This window comes from Anomaloglossus baeobatrachus, chromosome 2 (assembly GCF_048569485.1).
Source record: "Anomaloglossus baeobatrachus isolate aAnoBae1 chromosome 2, aAnoBae1.hap1, whole genome shotgun sequence".
In the NCBI taxonomy this organism is placed as follows: Eukaryota; Metazoa; Chordata; class Amphibia; order Anura; family Aromobatidae; genus Anomaloglossus; species Anomaloglossus baeobatrachus.
The window spans coordinates 365,913,046-365,936,063 of NC_134354.1; the positions used below are offsets into that span (position 1 = coordinate 365,913,046).

General features: G+C 44.2%; 1 protein-coding gene across 2 annotated transcripts in view; it reads right to left on the reverse strand.

The window, feature by feature from the left end:
* Positions 1 to 23,018, reverse strand: part of KIAA0319L (KIAA0319 like) — a 164,664-nt gene that overhangs the window by 116,225 nt on the left and 25,421 nt on the right. For both annotated transcript variants that reach the window (XM_075336020.1, XM_075336021.1), the window contains exon 3: positions 6,251 to 6,417. In XM_075336020.1, the coding sequence (XP_075192135.1) occupies positions 6,251 to 6,392 (142 nt within the window). In that variant the 5' untranslated portion in view covers positions 6,393 to 6,417. The remainder of the gene's footprint in view (positions 1 to 6,250; positions 6,418 to 23,018) is intronic.

Genomic DNA, 23,018 nt, shown 5'->3' on the forward strand with positions numbered 1-23,018 from the left:
GATACATTAATTGTGGGGAATTATTTTTTTTACTTTCTATTGTCTACATGTGACTGTGTCTTTAATTTAGTCAGTCGGAGTGATTCACTGATGCCATACAGAGGGGGTTGGCAGGGAAGAGGTGAATATTCATTTTTTCTTTAACACAAGTTCTCATTACTGATACTGGCAGAGGGGTAGGCGGGGGAAGTGGGTGCATATTCATTTTTTCATTAGCACCAGTTCCTATCACTAACGCCAGCAGAGGGGTGGCCTGGATTATGGGCGGGGGAGGGAGTGAATATTCATTTTTCATTAACAAGCGTCTCAAACACTGCCACCAACACAAGATATAAGAAATCCTCCAAAAATAACCCTCGTACATTTTTTGGAGCCAACAATAACGTAAGACATTGTCTTATTTTTGGGGAAATACGGTACATAGACCTTCCTATTGGCTATAGAGTCAAACCATTTTAAAACTGATACTGTACTTGCAAAGTGTACAATAATGGGTTAATTGCAAAGGTGCTTGTTCTTTCAAACATTTTCCAGTTTTACCCATTTCTGAACTTTAGACAACCCTTTAAAAAGAACAAAAACAAAAAAACCCTAAATGATTAGTGAATATGAAGTCCCAGCTAAGCTCCTAATTTTGCTGCTTTTCGTGGTCTAATGCTTTACACCTGGAAAAACGACATGAATAATGCCATCAATACTTGATTACAGAAGACTTTGAGAAGCAGTCCTCCGTACATGCACGGAATGTAATAAGCTTATTGCTAGTAGAGCACACCGACACTGCTTACCTGGATGGCATTATAATAGATCACTGTATATTATACGCGGCCCAATGCATGCTGACAACATCTGGATATATAAAAATGGGTGATTTTACAAAAACCTGCAAAATCATCATGTTGTCCAATACATGCATATGGTGGATTCTTATAATGGTAAATAAGCCTGGAGGTAGCAGCATGATAGCCGATGTTCATGCATTTGTTTGCACGCTATTTGTAAGGTGTACGTTTTATCGATGGTTAGCCATACAACAGAACATTTTATTTCTCATTAACAGCTTCATAGATGTTATCCGAGACACTGACATGTTCAGTCTGGCTGCTACGGGTGGCTTTCCTACATGTTTGATGCATGGGGCTCTATAGTGATTATGGACCATTTATATATGAAGAGCCAATGGAAGGGTTATCTAGGCCGCTTTAGCAGTAGAGAAGACGCTGTCCAGTAGTTGACAGCCCCTTTACACTAAAACAGGAAAATCTTTCATTGTTTTGGGTTTGTTTTTTTTTACAAAAATTACGTATTTAGGAATTACAGCCAATTTTTCCATGGCTCTTGTATTTCACAGGCCCAAAGAAATCAACCAAACTAAACTAACGTTAAACAGAAGCATTATTTGTAATAATTGGAGGTGGCTACTTTGCAGTTGTCACTGCCTGACGTCTGGCACACACGGACCACTGTTGTTGTTGAAGTGTTGTGCCAAGATTCCATACGCCATATTGTTCTCTTCACATCATTCGGGTACAAGTTGTTATTGATCTCATCCGTCAGTTTAATCTGAGTTCAGAACTGGATGGCTTTTTCTTTAAAGATATTGTATAGTAAAGTTTAATTTGGCCTTTCCGTTTTTGAGGGTTTGCATCTTGAGATAAACTTATCATCTGATTGTAGACTAAGGCTATGTGCGCACAGTGCGTTTTTTGCGGCGTTTTTCGGGTGCGTTTTTGGCCTCAAAACTGCATGACTTTGCTTCCCCAGCAAAGTCTGAGTTTTCATTTTTGCTGTCCGCACACAACTTTTTTTTTAAGCTGCGTTTTTGAGCTTAAAAAAAAAAATGGACATGTCAATTCTTTACTGCGTTTTTCTGCGTTTTCCCCCCACGCAATGCATTGGAAAACCGCAGAAAAACGCAGAGATCAAAAACGCAGCAAAACGCAGCCAAAAACGCACCAAATCGCGGTAATAACGCATGCTTTTTTGCTGCGTTTTTTTGCCGCGGCTGCTTTTTTGTGCGTTTTTAGCGGGCAAAAACGCAGCGTCAAAAAAACGCAGTGTGTGAACTTAGCCTAATGGTAGTGAAAATCCTACCTCCTTGAGTCTTCTTGACTTGTGAAGGTGTTCTCTGCAGTGCTCTTCTAGGCCTTTTTGTGTTTCTAAGTTCCTTTTTTTTTTTTTTTTTAAGAGAATAGCAAGTTGCGGATTTCTCCACTTCTAAGGCTATGTTTACATTTCCGTTGTTTAGGATCAGTCACAATCCGCCACTCCACATTGGCGGATTCCGTTGTTTCCCATAGACTTGTATGAGCAGTGGATTCTGACTGATGACCCTGTGTTGCATCCGCCGTGCGGCGCATCAGTTGTTTACTGACTGACCGTCGGGCGGGAGGGACGCAGCATGCAACGTTTTTTGTTGCGGCAAAAAAAAACCAACAACACACCCCGCAGGATTCCGGTGGAATCTGTCAGGAGGCATAATGTAAGTCTATGGTGCAGGGTTCCGTTATCCTGCGTCACGCGACAGATTCCAGTGCAGGAATCCGTCACGCTTTACTGAGCATGCCCAACAGAACATTCGAAATCATGTAAAATCAGCTCCTGATCGCCCAGCAGCCGGCTTTTCATTGCGATCAACTGATCGGCTTTTGAGAGCGATCAGCTGATCACCCAGCGGCTGGCTTTTCAGAGCGATCAGCTGATCGTTCTCTCTCTCTCAATGGAATCCGCTTTCTCATGACAAGAAATTCCATTTTTGTCACCCGTTGTACAACGCATCAGTCACAAGCGTTAAGCAAAGCAGGTGACTGATGCAGAAAAACGGAAATGTGAACATAGCCTAAAGTTTCTGCTATCTCCTCTGATAGGTTCGCTTTGCTTTTTGCCAGCCTCATTTTGGTCTATGTCACTTGCATGGTCACCGCTTTGTACCACATAATGAGTGTGTCATTAATTGTTACAAAATGTAGTCTATACAGAGAATCAACTCCAGACCTTTCCTTTGTCTTATAATTTGGAATACTAAGGGCCTGATAAGGTTACATAGGGGCTGATCAGTGGTCGTTTAGTAACCTGCTAAGATAGGCCACTGCCCTTTTCATGAGCACATTATGATCAGTAATACATAGACTAAAGCTGGGTTCACACTAAGCGACAGCGACAACGACGTCGCTGTTACGTCACCATTTCCTGTGACGTAACAGCGACCTTGTAAGTCGCTGTTATGATCGCTGCTTAGCTCAGCTTAGTCAAACACAGCGACGCAGCAGCGATCATAACGTCGCTGTGCTACATGTGCAGAGAGCAGGGAGCCGCGCTTAGCGCTGGCTCCTTGCTCTCCTAGGTACAGTACACATCGGGTTAATTAACCCGATGTGTACTGCAGCTACATGTCACAGTGCAGAGAGCAGGGAGCCGCGCACACTGCTTAGCGCTGACTCCTTGCTACAGTATACATCGGGTTAATTACCCGATGCGTACTGCAGCCACATGTGCACAGAGCAGGAGCCGGCGCTGGCAGCAAGGGCGGAGGCTGGTAACGAAGGTAAATATCGGGTAACCAGGGAAAGGTCTTCCCTTGGTTACCCGATGTTTACGCTGGTTACAGCTTACCGCAGCTGCCAGACGCCGGCTCCTGCTCCCTGCTCGCTTCATTTCGTCGCTCTCTCGCTGTCACACACAGCGATGTGTGTGTCACAGCGGGAGAGTGACGACCAAAAAATGAAGCTGGACATTCAGCAACGACCGGCGACCTCACAGCAGGGGCCAGGTCGTTGCTGGATGTCACACACAGCGACGGGACGTCGCTGCAACGTCACAGAAAATGGTGACATAGCAGCGACGTCGTTGTCGCTGTGTGTGACACCAGCTTAAGTAGAAGGGTATCACTTGCACTTTTTGTGCCAGTGATACTCTCTACTTAGATTATTAACTGATTTTACTAAGCACCCGTTATTTTGGCAGTTTGAGCGACACTAACTGGTCCTATTATAGTAATACATAGACGGTCATTCTTCTTGACAACACATGACCTGTTTTGCTCACTCATTGCGTGATTAGCAGCCTGTCCAATTATTGAAAATGAGTATTCCCAAGAACGCGCATTTCCAATAAGCGGCCAGTCTAACTACACCTTAAGATGCAAAGTGAATGCAAGAGTCCAGCTGATTATCTCCCATATAAGCACACTGTATGCCACATGATTCCCTATAGACGTGACTAGGCTGAGAAAAGCAGCATATATGGCCATTTCTTGAATACTGAATGATGTGCATATAGCGGTTATTTATAATCCCTGATGCAAAAAACGGCTCAGACTCATGGGAGTTGCTGTTAATAATAAATGTGCAAAGAATACATAAAATGTACAGTATGTGAGGCTAAAGTCAAACAAAACTTGTATTCACAGCAGGTAGGTGGGTGTGAATGAGATTGCTTTCTTCGCTTCCATTTACTTGGCCATAAGCCAATCCACCCATACAAGTCATACAAATCATTTTTGAAATTGGGCTTTATTAAAAATGTGTGCCGTTTTCCATCTATATCCACAGTGTTACACTGCCTATTGTTGGCTGCAGAATGAGTTAGCTGAGAATCCATCAGAGAGCTGGGTATGATCATAACTCTTCTTCAGAACTCCTATCAGCTTATTTATGACAATTAAAGGGGTTGTCCATTACTTGGTCAACTCCTTCCCATTCCACGTTTGTTCCCTTTAAAATAAAAAAAATCTTATAATCACCTCCCAAATCGGCGCCATTCCAGTGGGGTCAGCAGTCACTTTCCCGAGGCTCATGTTGAAGTTGTGACATCACGAGAGCCTTGCCCCCAATCAGCGCTGGCTTCTCTCCTTCAGAAGTATAAGTAATTAAAGAGGTGGTTCACTACTCTGTAATAGTGGCCACCTCACTGTAAAACTGATAGGGAAGTTCATCTACTTCTGCCTGTGAGCGGTGTTAATGCTGTCCGCTCTTCCCCATCGCGTTACCCTCCGGGTTCTGTGACCTCTGAGATCCGGTGATGTCATGTCAACTTCCAGTTGACGTGACATCATCGAGGCCGGCCCCAGTCTACCTGAGTGATTGGCTGTTGGCAGAGTTTCACCACTCATCACAGCCCAGCATCTCGCATGAGGGAGGGGTCACTACATGGGGATGAGCGGACCGCAATAGCGCCACTCAGAGGCAGAATTGGCTGAACAAGGTATTTAGAAAAAGCCTTCCCTATCAGTTTTACAGGGATGTGGCCACTATTACAGAGTAGTGATCCACCTCTTTAAGAGAAAGTGAGTGACCAACCGCAACTTTCATTTCCTTCTGATTACTTATACATCTAAAGGCGGAGAAAAAGAAGGCGGTGGTGATTGGGCACAGGGCTTGCGTGACATCACAACTGGAATTTGCTCCGGTTTGGCAGGAGAGTATAAGCTTTTTTATTTTAACAGGGGGCAAACATTGGGAATGAGAAGCGGTTGTCCAAGTAGTGGACAACCCCTTTAAGCTGAGATTTTTGACAGTAGATCAGAAGGAAACCACTATCATTGCAAGCTGACTGATGGATCCTCAGTAAACTCATCTATAACCAGACAGTACAACACAAAAGCAAACTGTTCAACATTTTTAATGAAAATTATTTTAATACAAATGCTTGCATTTAAGAAAAAACAAATATGCCTTGGAAGGTGTCCATATCCTTTAGCCAATGTTGCCATCAGGTAGTGGTGATGACGTCACTTGGCACATCTCTCCCTCTCGCGGCATCAGATAATCTTGCGTGTGAGATACTAGGAGACTCTGCCCCTCCCCCACACACACTTTGGAGGGGAGGTACTGACCTGATTCCACTTCATAAGCCAAAGATGCTCATGTGAGGCGACAGGGAATGTGTGCAAGTCTAGAATTTAGGATGCTTATGCTTCCTGGGAGATATTAACCCTTTAACTTGCAAGAAGAAACACTGCTTTTAATATTTTTAAATCATTTGGATTTTCACCGGCTTTACACATCAGGATTAATCAGGGACTGGAACGCTATTCTAAGGCAGGAAAGCACTAGCCACACAGCAGCCCAGAAAGCCTAGTAGGGCTATGTCCGCGCTGAAATGCCCTCTCCTAGATATCTAGCAAAGCTATAACAGACAAGGCAGACTAGAAAATAAGCAAAATATCCTGAAAACTGTATATCCCTTTTACACTTCAGCATTTGAGGAGTGTACAGCTGAGAATTGCCCCATCGGGCTGGGAAGGAATCACCTGTCATGGAGAACAGAATGCTCAAGCATGTTACAGAGTAGACCAGGTATGGCCGCGCCGTGCAGGTCAGTCGTCTCCTTCCAGGCCGTAGTAATGGTGGACTAGAGTCAGATGCCAGCATTTTTAACCAGTATCTCTCCATGGTGTCTTCCACTGAATTTCTGAGTCTGAAAATAAAACAAAGAATAGCAGTCATTCCGTGAATAGACTTTATAGTAAAAGAGCTCATAATTGAATATTTTCTAAGAAAAAATGGATGCTGTGACCCTACCTTGTACCGTACAGCTTCCCAGCCTACGTTACGTCCTGCATTATTTTGTTAGCTGATGGTATGTTTACATGCTTTTTATACTGTGTTTTTGTTTTTTTAAGCATAGCAAAAATCCTTTATGAGATGTTTTTATGGCCTTGTTCCAGTTTTCTGTTGGAAAAAGTAATCTAGGCTGCAACCTGAGATACCCAACTACCCATGGGAAACCATCAGACAAGCTATGTATATTAAAGGAGCAAAAAAATCCATGGAAGTCTATGGAAATGTGCAGAAAGCGGACAGATTTTAGACTTTTTTTTTTCTATTGCCAAAATTTTAAAAAGTCCCTATATGACGACTTTGGTTACATCACACCAAACTGTCCTAGCAAATATCACTATACCGAATAAAGAACACGAATGTGCAGCCAGAGGCGACTACAACGATGAAATCACAGAAAGATTTGGGCTTCTGACGACTACGCTCACTTTTTATTATGGAACAATAGCTGCACAGTTTTAACCCGCGAAACCCAATCATTTTACATATTTACCGCTATTCAGCTATTTAATCACAAAAAATGATAAAACCACTCTATTTGTCAAAAACATTAAAGAGGACCTGTCACAAGTTCATAAGAGGCCAGTTTCTACTTTTCTTTTATCCCGCTGCTCCTTGGAATATACCATTTTTCCTTTTAACCGCCATATGGGTTCACAGATATGGGCCTTTTTTGCTGCTCTTTACAAGGGGCGTAGCTCACAGGATTGTCTGGGGACATGTTTTGAGTCTGTCCTGTGCGACACACGCCCTATTGTAAAGATAAAAAAAAATCCCTTAAGAAAAAGGCCCATATCTCTGGAACCGTATGGCAGATTAAAAAAAAAAAAGGCACGGGAGCAACGAGAAAGAACAAAATGTGTCTACTGTTGACTTGGTGACAGGTCCTCATTTAAAGGGGATGTCCAATTTCTCCTTAATTTTCCTAAATATGTTGTGGACATGGTTTTGTGACACTCATGAATATACAAGTGTTACAGGTTCTCTTCCTTCACTTCTTAGTACAGTCTTCCTCACAGACCACGCGTATCCATAGAATAGCCTCCGATGAAGGGCCCACAATTAAAATGTGTCTCCTAACTACGTTATTTGGGGATAACGTATTAATGACTCCTGGAACTCCCTGCAATCCAGAGAATAAGGCTCCAGATCCTGAGCACAGGCCCCTCCGAATGAAGCAAAGGACCTCCACTCTACTCATTGTCTAGGGGACTGGAGGAGAAAGGAAAATACAATGCTTGGCTATTCAGTGCCGTCCAGTAAACAATAATTATAGCAGAGGTCCATCTGGTTCACGACCACTTATTTTCGTGATTGCTGGGCATCCCAGTGATTGGACCTACAGAGTGAGCAGTAAGGTATTTGGAACTCTATGGATAAAGGAAACGTTTCAATTGTGGAGGTACCCATCAAACACAAATTAATTCGAGTAGAGGTGAGCGGATTGATAATAATCCGGGTCCGGCGGATCACTGTCGGGTTGACACGGAAGTCCGAGATCCGATCCGGATTCCGGCCAATATATGTCAATGAGGAGTGGAATCCAGGAAAAAAAAGAGAGAGAAAGAGAGAGAGAGAGATAGAGAAAGAGAGAGATAGAGAAAGAGAGAGATAGAGAAAGAGAGAGATAGAGAAAGAGAGAGAGAGAAAGAAAGAGAGAGAGATAGAGAAAGAGAGAGATAGAGAGAGAGAAAGAGAGAGAGAGAAAGAGAGAGAAAGAGAGAGAGATAGAGAAAAAGAGAGAGATAGAGAAAGAGAGAGAGATAGAGAAAGAGAGAGAAAGAGAGACAGAGAGAAAGAGAGAGAAAGAGAAAGAGAGAGCGATAGAGAAAGAGAGATAGAGAGAAAGAGAGAGAGAGATAGAGAAAGAGAGAGACATAGAGAAAGAGAGAGAGATAGAGAGAGAAAGAGAGAGAGAGAGAGAGAAAAATAATCCGGATCGTTCACCCGGAATCCCGCGTCCGGGTCTGACTTGGATCTGTTGCTCAAACCGGGCGGATCAGGATTTTTCCGGTCCGGGTCCGCTCAACACTATTCACGATCCCATAGGACAACATAAACAAATATATAATCAAGTGTCATAAATTTTGGTATCAAAGTAAATGGACCTCACAAAATCAGAACATCCCTTGGTATCATTTAGTCTATGAATGGCACCCAGACTATCATGGTGGTATCATATAATTCAGTCTTAGCTTGTATTGGGCTGCAGTTTTTCTATATAAATATGTGGATTATGCATGATGACAGAGGCCAAGATTGTTTTTCAGATTCACCAACACCACAAATATAGTTAATAAACTTTCAACTCTCCTGGGTGATCCTGTAAAAGAACAGCTGCTTGTAATGTAGGAGATCCCAGGTGAGGGCACGCGTGTAAACCGGTGAGGGCGAACAGGACGTGCCTCGTGTGTCCTGTACCATAAACACCCTGTAACTCCTGCTTCTGACACCCTGTATAAGGCGGCCACAAGAACAATATGGTAAGAAGTTATATTTTATATACCACTGCTTCTAGGCAAATATCTCAGACGGTAGGTGAAGCATACGGAGAGCTGACATGATCTTTATAAGAAGGAGTAAAGGTTATGTCACATGGGAGCACAAAGGAGCGAGCAAATCAATAATACAGTGACTGCAGCCAGCCTCTAATTATATTTTGCAGTGTCACAGCGCCCTGGTACGACAGACACCTGCTCCATGTGTACTCAGCGAGCGCGTGGGGATGTGCCGACAGCACTCCTATGTAACCCAGCCCATCACACGGACATGATCCCCACTGCATCAACACACAAAGACACCCCACAGCCCTGCAGGTAGAAAAAGGGAATCACACAGTGAATGTGTGTGTGTGTGTGTGTGTAATATATATATATTTATATATATATATATATTATATATATACATACATATACACACACACACCCACATATTGTGGGTGAAATAAGTATTGAACACGTCACCAACTTTCTAAGTAAATATATTTCTACAGGTGCTATTGACAAAAAATTCTCACCAGATGTCGGCAACAACGCATCTAATAAACACACGCAAAGAAGTCGAACCATAGATGTCCATCAATTAAGTTATGTGTAATAATAAGAAATGGCACAGGGAAAAAGTATTGAACACACTAAAAGGTGCTTTACACGCAACGACGTTGTTGCGTGTGAAACGTACGAACGACTGCTAACGATCAAATATACTCAGCTAATCGTTGATAGTTGACACGTCGTTCTAATCCCAAATATCGTTGATGGTGCTGGACGCAGGTTGTTCAATGCAGCACACATCGCTACACACCCCGTGAACGAGGAACAACAACGTACCTGTGTCCTCCGGCAATGAGATGGGCGTGTCTCTCCTTTGGCTGCTCTCCGCCCCTCCGCTTCTATTGGCTACCTGCCGTGTGACGTCGCTGTGACGCCGCATGAACCGCCTCCTTAGAAAAGAAATTGTTCACCGGCCACAGCGACTTCGCTAGGAAGGTAAGTTGGTGTCATGGGTCCTAGCGATATTGTGCGCCACGGGCAGCGATTTGCCCGTGACGCACAACCGACAGAGGTGGGTGCTTTCACGAGCGACATCGCTAGCGATGTCGCTGCGTGTAAAGCAGCCTTTACTGAAATGTATTGCTCAGGTGTGATTGTGGACCATTTATGCACACAAACACTCTTCAAATCCTGAAGGTTCAGTTGGATTGTTCTATGAACTCAGAGTTAGTTGCTTCCATAAATGTTCTATTGGATTCAGGCCAGGTGATTGGCTGGGCCATTCTAGCAGATTTATTTTAATTTTCTTTTTCTGAAACCAATTGAGAGTTTCACTAGGTTGTGTGTTTGGGGTCATTGTTTTGCTGAAATGTCCATCCTCATTTCATCTTCATCATCCTGGTAGATGGCAGCAGATTTTTATCAAGAACCTCCCTCTACATTTTGTCCATTCATCCTTCCTTCAATTACTTGAAGTTTGCCAGTGCCTTATGCTGAAAAACAGCCCCACGCCAAGATGTTCCCACCTCCAAACTTCTCTGTTGGCATAGTGTTTTTGGGGTGATATACAGTGCCTTTTGGCCTCCAAACATGGTGTGTGTTATGACATCCAAAGAGTTCAAATTTGGTCTCATATGACCAGACTATATTCTTTTAGCATTTCACAGGCTTGTCTAAATGTAGTTGTGCAAACTCTTCTCATAATTCTTTTCACCCCTCTGTTTGAAATCTTGTGGCGAGCACCTGATCATAGCCGGTATATGGTGAAATTATCTTTCAACTCCCAGATGAAGGCCCAACCAGTGCTAACTGGAACCTTCAGTAGCTTAGAAATTCTTCTCTAACCAATACATTCATTTTGTTGTGCAACAATAAGGTTGCAAAGGTCTTAAGATTGCTCAATGGTTTTACTCATTGTGAGAGGTTTCTTGTGTGCCACCTTGGTAGTTAGTAGAGATGAGCGGACCCGTGGAAGTTCGGCCCGGCAGGTTCAGCCAGACTGTAGATAAAGTTTGGTTTGGGTCCTGGACTTGACCTAAGTCACTAATTGTGCAGTCTGGGTCTCCGCCTACATGTAGCCAGCCATAAACAGATCCATTCCGTGAAGGGTGGGCGAGGTTTTTCTTTGTTTTTTTGTTTTTTTAAAGTCTGTGTTTGGTACGAACACCAGACCTTGGATTCGCTCATCTCTACTAGTGAGACACCTTTTTATGGCCATCAGTTGAACCAGCTGACAATATAGTTCACTAAGTTGTAGGATTCCTTTCTAATTACTGATAGATTTCAGTTGGTGTCATGACTTTCTATGGCTTTTTGCACCTCTCGTTCTTTTTGTTCATTTTTTTTCCTGTTTCATTTCTCAATATTACACATAACTTAGTTTATGAAAATCTATGGTTTGATTTCTTTGCCTATGTGGATTGGATGGGTTGTTACCAACACTTGGTGAGAAATTCATGTCAATGGCTTCTATTTACAAATTTGTGACGTGTTCAATACTTCATCTGCTGCGAGACAGGAAAGAAACAACAGGAAAAAAAGTAGAGCAGCACAAGCAAAAGTGTAGATACCAGTACAAAAAAAGCAAAGAAAGTGGGCAGCAATCTAAAGCAAATTCATGCAAAAAATAACAAAACAGGTGGCAACGTTTCGGCTGAAGAGCAAGTGAGCTTTTGTCAAGGAAATACAGAGTGTAAAAGAGTTTTATAGAGAAATCACAAAAGCATAATCCTGCAAGGCAATTATACAAACATGATAAAAAATGACCAGATGCAAATGCACTGCAATAATATACATAACAGGTAGTCAGTAATGGTGAATCGATAATGTTCGGCGTGTACAAAATTGCCTAAAGCAAAGCACAGGTGAATAATAATTAAACAAGCGGCTCACGAGCCAGGAGAAAATGACAGATTAATCACTGACATCAGCGTCTCAAGGTCTGTGCGCAGGTAGTAAACGTGGGACTCTGATGCCGGTGATTAATCTGTCATTTACTCAGGATTGGTATGACCACTCACCTACTGGACCCTCACCCACCCACTGTAGACTGTGAGCTCTCTCGGGCAGGGACCTCTCTCCTCCTGGACCCTCACCCACCCCCTGTAGACTGAGCCCTCGCGTGCAGGGTCCTCTCTCCTCCTGTATCCTCACCCATCCCTTGTAGACTGTGAGACCTCGCAGGCAGGGTCCCCTCACCTACTGGACCCTAACCCACCCCCTGTAGACTGCGAGCCCTCGCGGGCAGGGTCCTCTCTCCTCCTGTATCCTCACCCACCCCCCGTAGACTGAGCCCTCGCGGGCAGGGTCCTCTCTCCTCCTGTATCCTCACCCACCCCCTGTAGACTGAGCCCTCGCGGGCAGGGTCCTCTCTCCTCCTGTATCCTCACCCATCCCTTGTAGACTGTGAGCCCTCGCGGGCAGGGACCTCTCTCCTCCTGTACCTTGTTTTGTCTATAATTATTGTACTTGACCCTATTATATGTACCTCGTTTCACATGTAAAGCGCCATGGAATAAATGGAGCTTTAATAAATAATAACAAGAAATAAATAAATCTTTATTTTTATATAGCCCTAACATATTCCGCAGTGCATTACATACATCAGGAACACTGTCACCATTGGGGCTCACAATCTAAATTCCCTATCTATACGTCTTTGAATTTGTGGGAGGAAACCGGAGTATCTGGAGGAAACCCATGCAAACACAGGGAGAACTTACAAACTCCTTACAGATGTTGTCCTTGGTGGAATTCGAACCCAGGACCCCAGCGCTGCAAGACTGCAGTGCTAACCACTGAGCCACCGTGCCACCTAATTAATTAATAATAATTTGGACAACCCCTTGTCAATCAGCATGTTTCCCCTTGTAAAATAATACCACTTATACTCCCCTCCGATGCCGCCGCCAATCCAGTGGTGTCGATACTGGCTCTCCCAGGGGCCAATCAGCGGCGCTTTACTTTCTCCTCCTTTGGACATAATTGACATCCTAAGGAGGGGACAGTGAAGCGGTCACAGATGCATACATGATTCTCATCTGTGATATAAAACATACATGCTTCTGATTTTTGCAGAGACACAGTATCACAATAAACAAATATGTGAACCCCATTTTCTTAGTTATTAAGAATTTATTAGCAGCCAACTGGAGAGATGAAAGAATACCATCTATATCAGACGTTACGGACAGGGTTCCAGCTCATAATTTATAGGAGTATAATATTACCTTAAAAGAAAAAAAAACTATCAAAGATATAAAATAAGATGGTCTCTTTGGTCCCAGATCTACATGTCAAACCTTGTTTTGACTTAGTTCCTTGACATTCTCTAAATAATATAAATGTAACATGTTATTTCCGAATGTGTTTATTTACTGTGCTAAATGAATACAGTGGAACCTTGGTTTACGAGAACAATCCGTTGTGGGAATGTGCTTGTTAACCAAGTTACTCATTCAGCAAAGCAAGATTTCCCATAGGAAAAAATGCAAGCTCAGACAATTCGTTCCACAACTTGTTAAATGTCCCATCCTAGTCCCCTATGTTATTCCACACATGCACAAACACGTACAAGCACACACAAACACGTACACACACAAACTTACACAAGTACACACAAACACGCGCACACACATATTATCCTCACCTTACGTTCCGTTCCATCGCCGGCCTCCTGGAACTTGCAGTTCGCTGGTACAGGATGTGTATTGGGTAACCATCGCGACAAGTGAGGAACTTCCGCTGCCAAAGCGCTGACGTCAAAGGCAGGAGCCGCTTGCCTTTGATTGGCCAGCGCGCTGCCTTTGAGTAGCGGCTGACAGCGGAAGTTCCTCCCTCGTCGCGATGGTTACCGATACACATCCTGTACCGGCGAACTGCAAGTTCCAGGAGGCCGGCGATGGAACGGAAGGTACACATATTATGCTCACTTTACCTTCCGTTCCATCACCGGCCTCATGGATCTTGTAGTTCGCCGCTACAGGATGTATATCCGGTAACCATCGAAACGAGGGAGGAACTTCGGCTGTCAGCTGCTACTCAAAGGCGGCACGCTGGCCAATCAGAGGCAAGCGGCTCCTGCCTTTGACGTCAGCGCTCTGGCATAAGTGTTTATAATCTTGCTTGACTTTGAAACTTAACGAATTGCCTCAACGTCTTCCTTCTTCCCTTTCTCCTCCCTCTTTATATTCCCTAACTCTTTCTATTCCCACCTCCCCTCCAATACCCCTTCCCCACCCACTTTTAGGCTACCCTTTCTTCCCATCCTCTTCCCCTTCTTTTTTTTCTTTCAAGAATATTTTTAAGAATACATTTTAAATACTTCAATTACCCCTCCCCTGTTATTGTAAACCCCTTAAAATGTAATAAAGTATACAAATATGTGAACCGATCAATAGACTACACTGATCATGCGTGCTATCCATGAATATTACAGGTAGAACACATATGTGAAAAATGGACAACTAGATGATCTGTAAATACCTGGAGGACAGTGACTGAGGGAAATGAATGAGACCGAGCTGAGACAGCAGACCAAGTGCAAGTGTGGCACTGTATCTAGAAAAAGGAGCCCTTATTCCCTATGACACCCCCCCTTTTACTTGGTCAAACATTTTTCAGATACCATCTTGAACAATGGACAGAAGGGACGTGGATGAAAATCAATAAAAGAAAACCTACTCAGAAGAAAAGAGCACCCGAGCTGCTCTAGCCTGTACAGCGAGTCTGCTGGTACAGCAATTCCTATACATAGCACATAGGACAACAGATTATCTGTCCAAGGAGAAGATGATCTGTGCCAGGCAGCCGGCCAATGCCCCACTCTTATCTGTGTCCTGTGCAAACTCAACAAACTTACACCGCACACAACAAGCCTACAGACAAAAGACGATAGCCACAGATTAACATAATACAGAAAGCAGGAACATGGCCAAGTGTTTACAGAGTATCTCATAATAACTAAGCACGTTACGGAACGGCAAATAAAGGAAACTGGAGCAAACAACGGCGAGAAATGTCAGCGGGAATATTATGGTGAAGCACAAGAGCCCCACTGGTCCTAGGCCGCGTTCAGACAAGCGTATTATATGGATGTGTGCTGTCCGGGAACAAATCAGACAGCACGCCGACCAATGTAATTCAATGGGGCTGCTCAGACGACAGGTTTAGCCCATGAAAAAAATTGCAGCATACCCTATTCTCTGCCGAGTATTGGATGAGACTTACCATTGAAGACTATGTATTACAAATGGATACCATTACGTTGTACCGGTACATCATTGGTCGGGAAGGGGTTAAACAGTTCATGTATGGAAACGGATGCCACATGGACGTGGCGTGGGAATAAAAAAACAGAGACATAGATGGGACGTGGATAAAACTAGGAGGAGTTTTTATACACTCGTCTGGTCTCAGCCTAAGGCCGGGGCCACTAGTGCGATCCTCGCATGCTACTCGGCTCCCGCTGTGCTGCCAGCGGGAGCCGAGTGTCATGCGAGTGTTCCTGCGACTGAGGTCCGACTGTGCGAGCGGACCTCAGCTGTGGGGGGTGGGCCGGCACAGGAGGGGGGGCAGGCCAGCGCTGCGGAGGACAGGGAGGGATTTATCTCCCTCTCTCCTCCGTTGCCGGCTATTGCAATTCTCGCTCTGCACGCGCAGTACACCGGTGTACCGCGGGTGCAGTGCGATTTTTCTCTCGCCCCATACAGTTGAATGGGTGCGAAAGAAACAAGGATCCCATTGCACCCGTAGCATGCTGCGATTGTTTTCTCGGTCCGATTAAGGCTGAGAAAATGATCACTCATGTGTGCTGACACACAGACTAGAATTGGTCCGAGGGGAATGCGATGTTTTATCACACTCCACTCGCACCGTGTTTCTCGCCGTATGGCTTAGGCCTTAGTCACACTGGTTATGTGAGGAGGCCTTTCTGAAATGGGGAATCTTCTTACGCCAAGAGCTGTCTAGAAGGAGGTCCTTACTACTTCTGGCCAAGCAATTTCTCAGCTTTTTGCTACCTAAGTCATTGCTCACCTTCACAAAATAGCACATCACTAGGATCTGCTACACTAGGAAGATCAGGGGGAAAAAAAGGATCCCTACAGATCAAGAAAATAAATGTGAACCGGCAACTTCAGCTCTCTCCCTGCAAAATGGAAGTTCTGGCCAGCTACTGTGTATGTAAAGAGAAACGTTAAAAGGCTTGAACATTATCCCAATATCCGCCATGAAGATTCATTCATTCAGGGTCCCGCCAAGCAACAACATATTCTTACACTGAGTCTTGATGTATAAACATGGAAAACAATGAGCCGGATCAGGATATTTATTTTAGGATTTCACCTTGAAATGTTGCAAAATTTTTGCAAAACTCAAAATAAGGCAAAAATGTTGTGACATTTGGCATTTTTATTCCAGTCCAGAAAGGGTGAAAGTAGAGCAGGAGGGGCCCTAGGAAAGCCGGTTCAACAAAACTAATCAAAATTGACACCACTCTACACCTGTTTTATGACTTAAGGTACTTTTCCACTTGTGTACCGCTTTCGATGCGAGAGCATTGGAAGTGATATGCTAATGACCCTCTGCTGTGGGTGTCAGCCAAGGGTCATGCGACTGTGAAGCGATCTTGTGACTGGATCACAGCTGCGGAGAAGATGGAGGGAACACTTTCTCCTCATCTCCTCCACGGCCTGTGTCTGCGTATATCGCACTGCACTCATAACATGCGAGTGTAGTGTGATGTTTCACATGCTCACATAGATTTGTATGGGTGTGTGTGCGCCGAGATTCGCTGCCAAATGCAGCATGCTGTGATTCATTCTGCATGCCGTTATGGCATGAGAAATCAATCGCAGATGGACATTGCCCCATAGTTTTGCACTGGTGCCAGTGCAGTCCGATGTTTTATCGGAACACACTCGCACATGAAAATCGCAAGTGGAACAGTACCCTTATTCAGATATCAGTGTTTGTCACACACAAAAAAATGTACAAGTTTCATGTGTCTTTGGTTTGTGTGTCAATAGCATTTATTTATCTGTGTATAAATAAATTACAAAGACTCTATCCATTGCAATATTAATCACGGATGGCAGTGATACCTTTTTGTGATTTTGACAAACCCATAGACTTATGCTGCCGGTAAAAAATTGACATATCTCCAGGTCTGCCAAAAAACAAAAAACCAAACAACACAGACAGGTAAACACTAAGTAAACTGGGTTTGACGTTTCTTTTTTTTTCCCCTGCAACTCACCTCCTGCTTATGATTGGTCAATGTCATGCAGAAGGAAAAGTACACACCCCCAGAGACGAATTTCCGCTAACATGCCCAATGACCTAAGAAACATTAGTGAATATATTTTACAAGTTAAGATCTCAACAGAGATGAGAGATTACATTTTTCTCTTCACCTTACAAGAGTATATCCCATCCTATGGTTTCAGAGTGATGACTTGGTTGATTCTTGTTGTTTATTGTTGATAAAAAAATGATGGAGTCTTAAATGGCAATTTTACTGAAAGGTGCTCTGGAGTAAGATGCGTCTCTTTATGAATTTTTCACATTTTACAGCTGTTGTGTGCCAGTCAGTAACTAGGGTACTGTCATCATTTCCGCAACCTTTGTGGCATAAAAAATAATAATTTTATCAGCCATGCACCCTTCTTTCTATGTTACACCCACTTTTCACAAAGTCGCTGGAGCGGACGTAAAAACGCCAAAGGTTGTAAAGTTTACACACATACGTGTTTTGTAATTTTGCAACATTTCTCAGTTTTACGCCACAATTCTGCCAAAAACTGTTTGATGAAGCGAAGCCTTGGACTTCAGTGTTTCATTTTCTATTGTATGAGATAAAGCATATGCAGCTATGTACATAATATGGACATGTATTACTTACTGTATTGTATTCACACACAATGTTGGGAAATTTAGTGTCAAATTGACCTAGTAGAAGGTTTAATGTTTCTATACGGCCTAATAAGCTAATGGACAAATGCTCATTCTGAGGACAGGTATTCCTCTCCACTCCTCTATATACATGCATGACTGAAAGTGTTGGCACCCTTGAAATTGTTTCAGAAAATGAAGCATTTCTCACAGAAAATTATTGAAATTAGACGTGTTTTGTTATATATGTTTATTTGCTTTGTGTGTATTGGAACAACAAAAAAAAAAAAAAAACTGGACATAATTTCACACAAAACCCCAGAAATGGGCTGGGAAAAAAAATTGTTGGCACCTTTCTAAAATTGTAGGTAAACAACTTTGTTTCAAGCATGTGATGTTCATTCAAACTCACCTGTGTCAGTAACAATGATGGGCAATATGAAAATCACACCTGAGACAAGATAAAAGGGGGAGAAGTTGACTCATTAGTGCATTGTGTGTCTGTGTGTGCCACACTAAACATGGAGAACAGAAAGAGGAGAAGAGAACTGTCTGAGAACTTGAGAACCAAAATTGTTGACAAATATCAACAATCTCCAGAGATCTTGATGTTCCTTTGTGCACAACATACGTCAAGAAGCACCTAGAAATGGGTGGAAATAAAGCACTGGAATGTTCTGAAGTGGCCAGCAATGAGTGTGGCTCTAAATACCATTGAACACAAGTAGAGAGATATTAAAATTGCTGTTGGAAGAAGGCAACATGTCTATAACAAAACATGTGTAATTACAAAATTTTCTGGGAGAAACACTTCCTTTTCTAGAACAATTTCAAGAGTACCAACACTTTTCGCCATGACACTTCAGCATGTCTTTTAATTATCGAGAAAGTAATTAGACACTGCCAGACAACGCTGGCAGCAACTTGTCTCCCAACTACCTTCTGTGTGTGCTACCTTTCCATCTCCCAGAACAAAGTGATGGGCATGGTAAAATCTAGTAGGTCAGATCCTCCTTGGACTTTTGGGGAAGATTTGGCACAATACACCACACATAAAATAGTTGTCTGGTTCTGCAGAATTAGGCAGGTTCATCCAACAATCACCTTAGGCCTCATTTAGACGTCCATGTTTCATACACACATGTTCTATATTCGATTTCCTCTTTAGGGTACTTTCACACTTGCGTTGTTTTCCTTCCGTCACAATCCGAACTTTTGGAAAATAGCGAAATCCGTTAACGGATAGACTTGTATGGATGACGGATTGTGCCAAAAGGACCTGCGTTGCTTCCGCTGGGCGACGCTGCGTTGCTTCCACCCAGCGTGAGAAACGCAGCATGTAACGTTTTTTTGAGCAGCGGAATCCTTAGGCTATGTGCCCACGGGACTCTGTAACTGCGGATTTTTCTGCATCAAAATCCGCAGCTTTCCCCCGGAAGCCGCACCTTTTCATAAGTGCGGATTTCGTGCGGATTTGACGCGGATTTGACGATTTTTTTAAATTCAATTGAATAGGCAAAATTCGCACGAAAATCCGCAACAATAATTGACATGCTGCAGATTTTTCCGCACGAAAATCCGCACGATTTCCGCTGCGGAAAAATCCGCAGCGTGGGCACAGCATTTCCCAAATGCCATAGAAATGGCTGGGGATTACCTGTGCTGCAGATTTCTGGAAAATCTGCGGCTTTTCCGCGAGAAATCCGCGGCAAAATCCGCGCATTTTCCGCAGCGTGGGCACATAGCCTAAGGCCATGTGCCCACGGGAGCTTTTTGCTGCGGAGTTTGCCGCGGAAAACCTGCGGATTTTTCTGGATTTTCCAGATAAATCCGCAGGTTCTAGCATGTACAGGCACTCCCCATGTTACCCTATGGGACATGGGGAGTGTCTGTGTCCACGCAGCGGAAAGTGCGGCTGCGGAATCTCCTGCGGAGATCCCTCAGCCGCACCTAACTGCATGTCAATTATTCATGCGGATTTACTTGCGGAGATCCCGGCCCTCCGCTATGGAGATAGAGGCCGGGACGTCCGCAGGTAAATCGCGTGAAAGTTCGCATGTTTCCCGCAGCTTTCCGCTGGAAACTCACAGCTAAAAATAGCTGCGGATGCCGGCGGACAGCTGCGGGAAACATGCGGCCGTACGTGCGAATATATCCGCAGGTACGAGCGTCCCGTGGGCACATAGCCTTAGGATTTCACTGCGCATGCTCTCTCTGGCTCCCTGCACCCATAACTAAGGTAAATATCGGGTAACCAAGCAAAGTGCTTTACCCGATATTTACTCTGGCCACATGTGCAGGGAGCCCAACACTTCCCCGCTCGGCTCCGCCCCCTCCCGCACTCCACCCATATGTATATACACACAGACACACACTCACCTGTCCTCAGCGCCAGGGCCCCGCTCGGCTCCACCCACTCCGCACTCCGCCCCCCGCACACATTCTCGGCGGCCGAGCGATCAGCTGACCACCCGGCGCTGGGAGTGATCAGTTTACCCCCCCGTGCTGGGAGCGATCGGCTGATCACCCGGCGACCGGCTGCTGGGAGCGATCAGCTGATCACCCGGCGCTGGGAGTGATCAGTTTACCCCCCCCCCGTTGTGCCACTATATGCAACACATTGGCACCCGTTGTGCCACTATATGCAACACATCTGTTGCATCCGTCACACAACGCAATGCACCGAATACCGTTCAACGCAAGTGTGAAACTAGCCTTACAGAGAAGCTTGAGACGGCGTCATCAGTTTTTGTATCACTCAAGAAAAACTGATCAAACACTAATGGTAAAAACAGACACTGATCAAACAATTAGACTGCTTTGTGGACACTGGGAATATCATATTTTGCGGGGGAAGTGGTGGGGGGTTGTGCAGGGTCACTGTGCATGTGGAGGAATTCATCCGTGGGGGTATCATACTGTGTTTGGGGGGCAATTTGTTGACATCATACTTCATGGGGGTTTCCATGTGTGGGAACACTATGGGGCTTCAATAGGAGGAAAAAGTATTTTGTAGGGGCTGCAAAGTGATAAAATACGCTCCTTGTGAACCCACCAATATTTTTTTTCTTGAGTGTGGAGCGGGAGAGGCAATTAGGATTTCCACTCAGGGGATCTCCATGATTTCGATGTATGACCCTGAGTGTCAGCTTTCTGCCTATGCACAGTGTACACAGAAAGCTGTCAATAAATGGTGTGGGCGGGGTTATACAGAGCTCAGCATTCAGAGAACTGCTAGATCTGCAGCAGAGATAACACTTTTTAATCAAAACTGCTGCACCCATTAAAGTAAGACGTAGATCGCTGCAATCAGGGTCTCTACATTATGCTGTCCTCTGATGAGGTAGTAAAAACTGGTGACAGATTCCCTTTAAATGGGGAAAAAGCATAATTCAGCCATTTCTTTTTTGCTTTTACGTCGATCACTATGCAGTATTAATTGCCTGGTGACTTGATTCTGTATATCAGTATGATTACAGTGATAAACTTATTTTTATATTTTACTGCTTTTACAAAATATCAGAACTAAATGGTTTGTGTCTTCTTTTTCTGAGAACTTTTTATTTACTTCTATGGGGGTTACAGAGCTGCGAGCTGGCCGGAGTGGGATGTCATTATTCAGTGTCCGCCATGGGAGGCTTAGATGGGAATAACCATTTAGAGACAGGAGAATAAAAGGGTAAGCTCATAAAGTGCAAGGTGAAGGATGGATCAGGTTCATAGTGAATGCTAACTGATCCCACTGACTTAATGATGTCTACCAGCTTCCCATTGAGGTGCTGTACTGTGGTGGTAACCAGTGTGCACACTGGGGCTAAATGCACAGACACGTAATCAGACATTGCACAAACCAACTGTAGCCTATGTGCTGGATCATATGGGTCATTTTTCGACACCGGCCTCAGGTCCACACGAAATCACTGAGCGCTAGTCTGGTCCAGTTTATGAACAAGACTGGTGCATGTAAATAGTAGGACAACCCCACAGAGCAATATGTAGTCATGACTGGTCCAAAAACTAAGCCTAAAGGCAGAACACGGTGCCAACGTGCCTCGAGCCTTCATTGGGCAGCCTTGCATTGCCAGCACTTGGGAAAAGCTAACAAGACATTTGTAATTGGAGACTTATAAAAGACTGCACTGAGCAAATGTCACCATATGTCAGGTAGACAGGGGGCGTTTTATGGAGAATCACCAGTCATTAAATGTAATAGTGGAATCAAAAGAAGAAATCCAAACAAAAAGAACAAAAGAATAAATTAGAGGCCTGGCAATCTTACCAAGGAGTTGGACGGTGAGGAGCCGTAAAAGATATCTCATGGTGACGGCACTTTTACCCAAGCGGATATCGGCAAAGAAGCACTCGTACTAATGCTTCTTCCATTATCTGCAGGCGTAAACATGGAGGCAATCACCCGATAAATAAGCAAAGTTATACATGGCAAATTCAAGATGATCTGCAGCACACTGCACTGTGTGATCATGGGTTGGGCTGTGGATACCATGTACTACGTGTACTATATAGGAAGACAGAACAATCGTTTTAGCGATCCTTATGGCCCCCTTTGCTTTTTGACTTGCATAAACATGACGTTAAAGAGCACCGAATGGTTTTAATATAGTCGATTGCCTCTTGTAACCGCTCTGATATTGGCCATCATACAATAATAACACTTAATGGTAACTTGCCATTCTGCAATTCTGGATGGTCCTGTGTCATGTGACCACTGCAGTCAATCAGCAGCTACTGATTGGCTGCAGAAGTCACTACTCTATCCAAATCAAAACCTGCATCAATTGCCCGGCTGTTGGTTGACTCATCGTGACCCTCTGGTACTGGATTGGTATCTTCCCTTGGAGGAGTTGGCCTTTTCCCCCCTCCCTGTCCTCTCTGGCAAACTCCCCCCCCCCTTTTTTTCCTTCCCTTTGCTCTCCCTCTCCCCCCTCTTTTCCTTTCTTGCAACCCACCTTCTAGACTCCCCTCACCCCCTTTCTCTCCCCCCCCTTTTTTTTCTTCCCCTTGCTCTCCCTCACCCGCCTCTTTTCCTTTCTCCCTTTCCCCCCTCTTTTCCTTT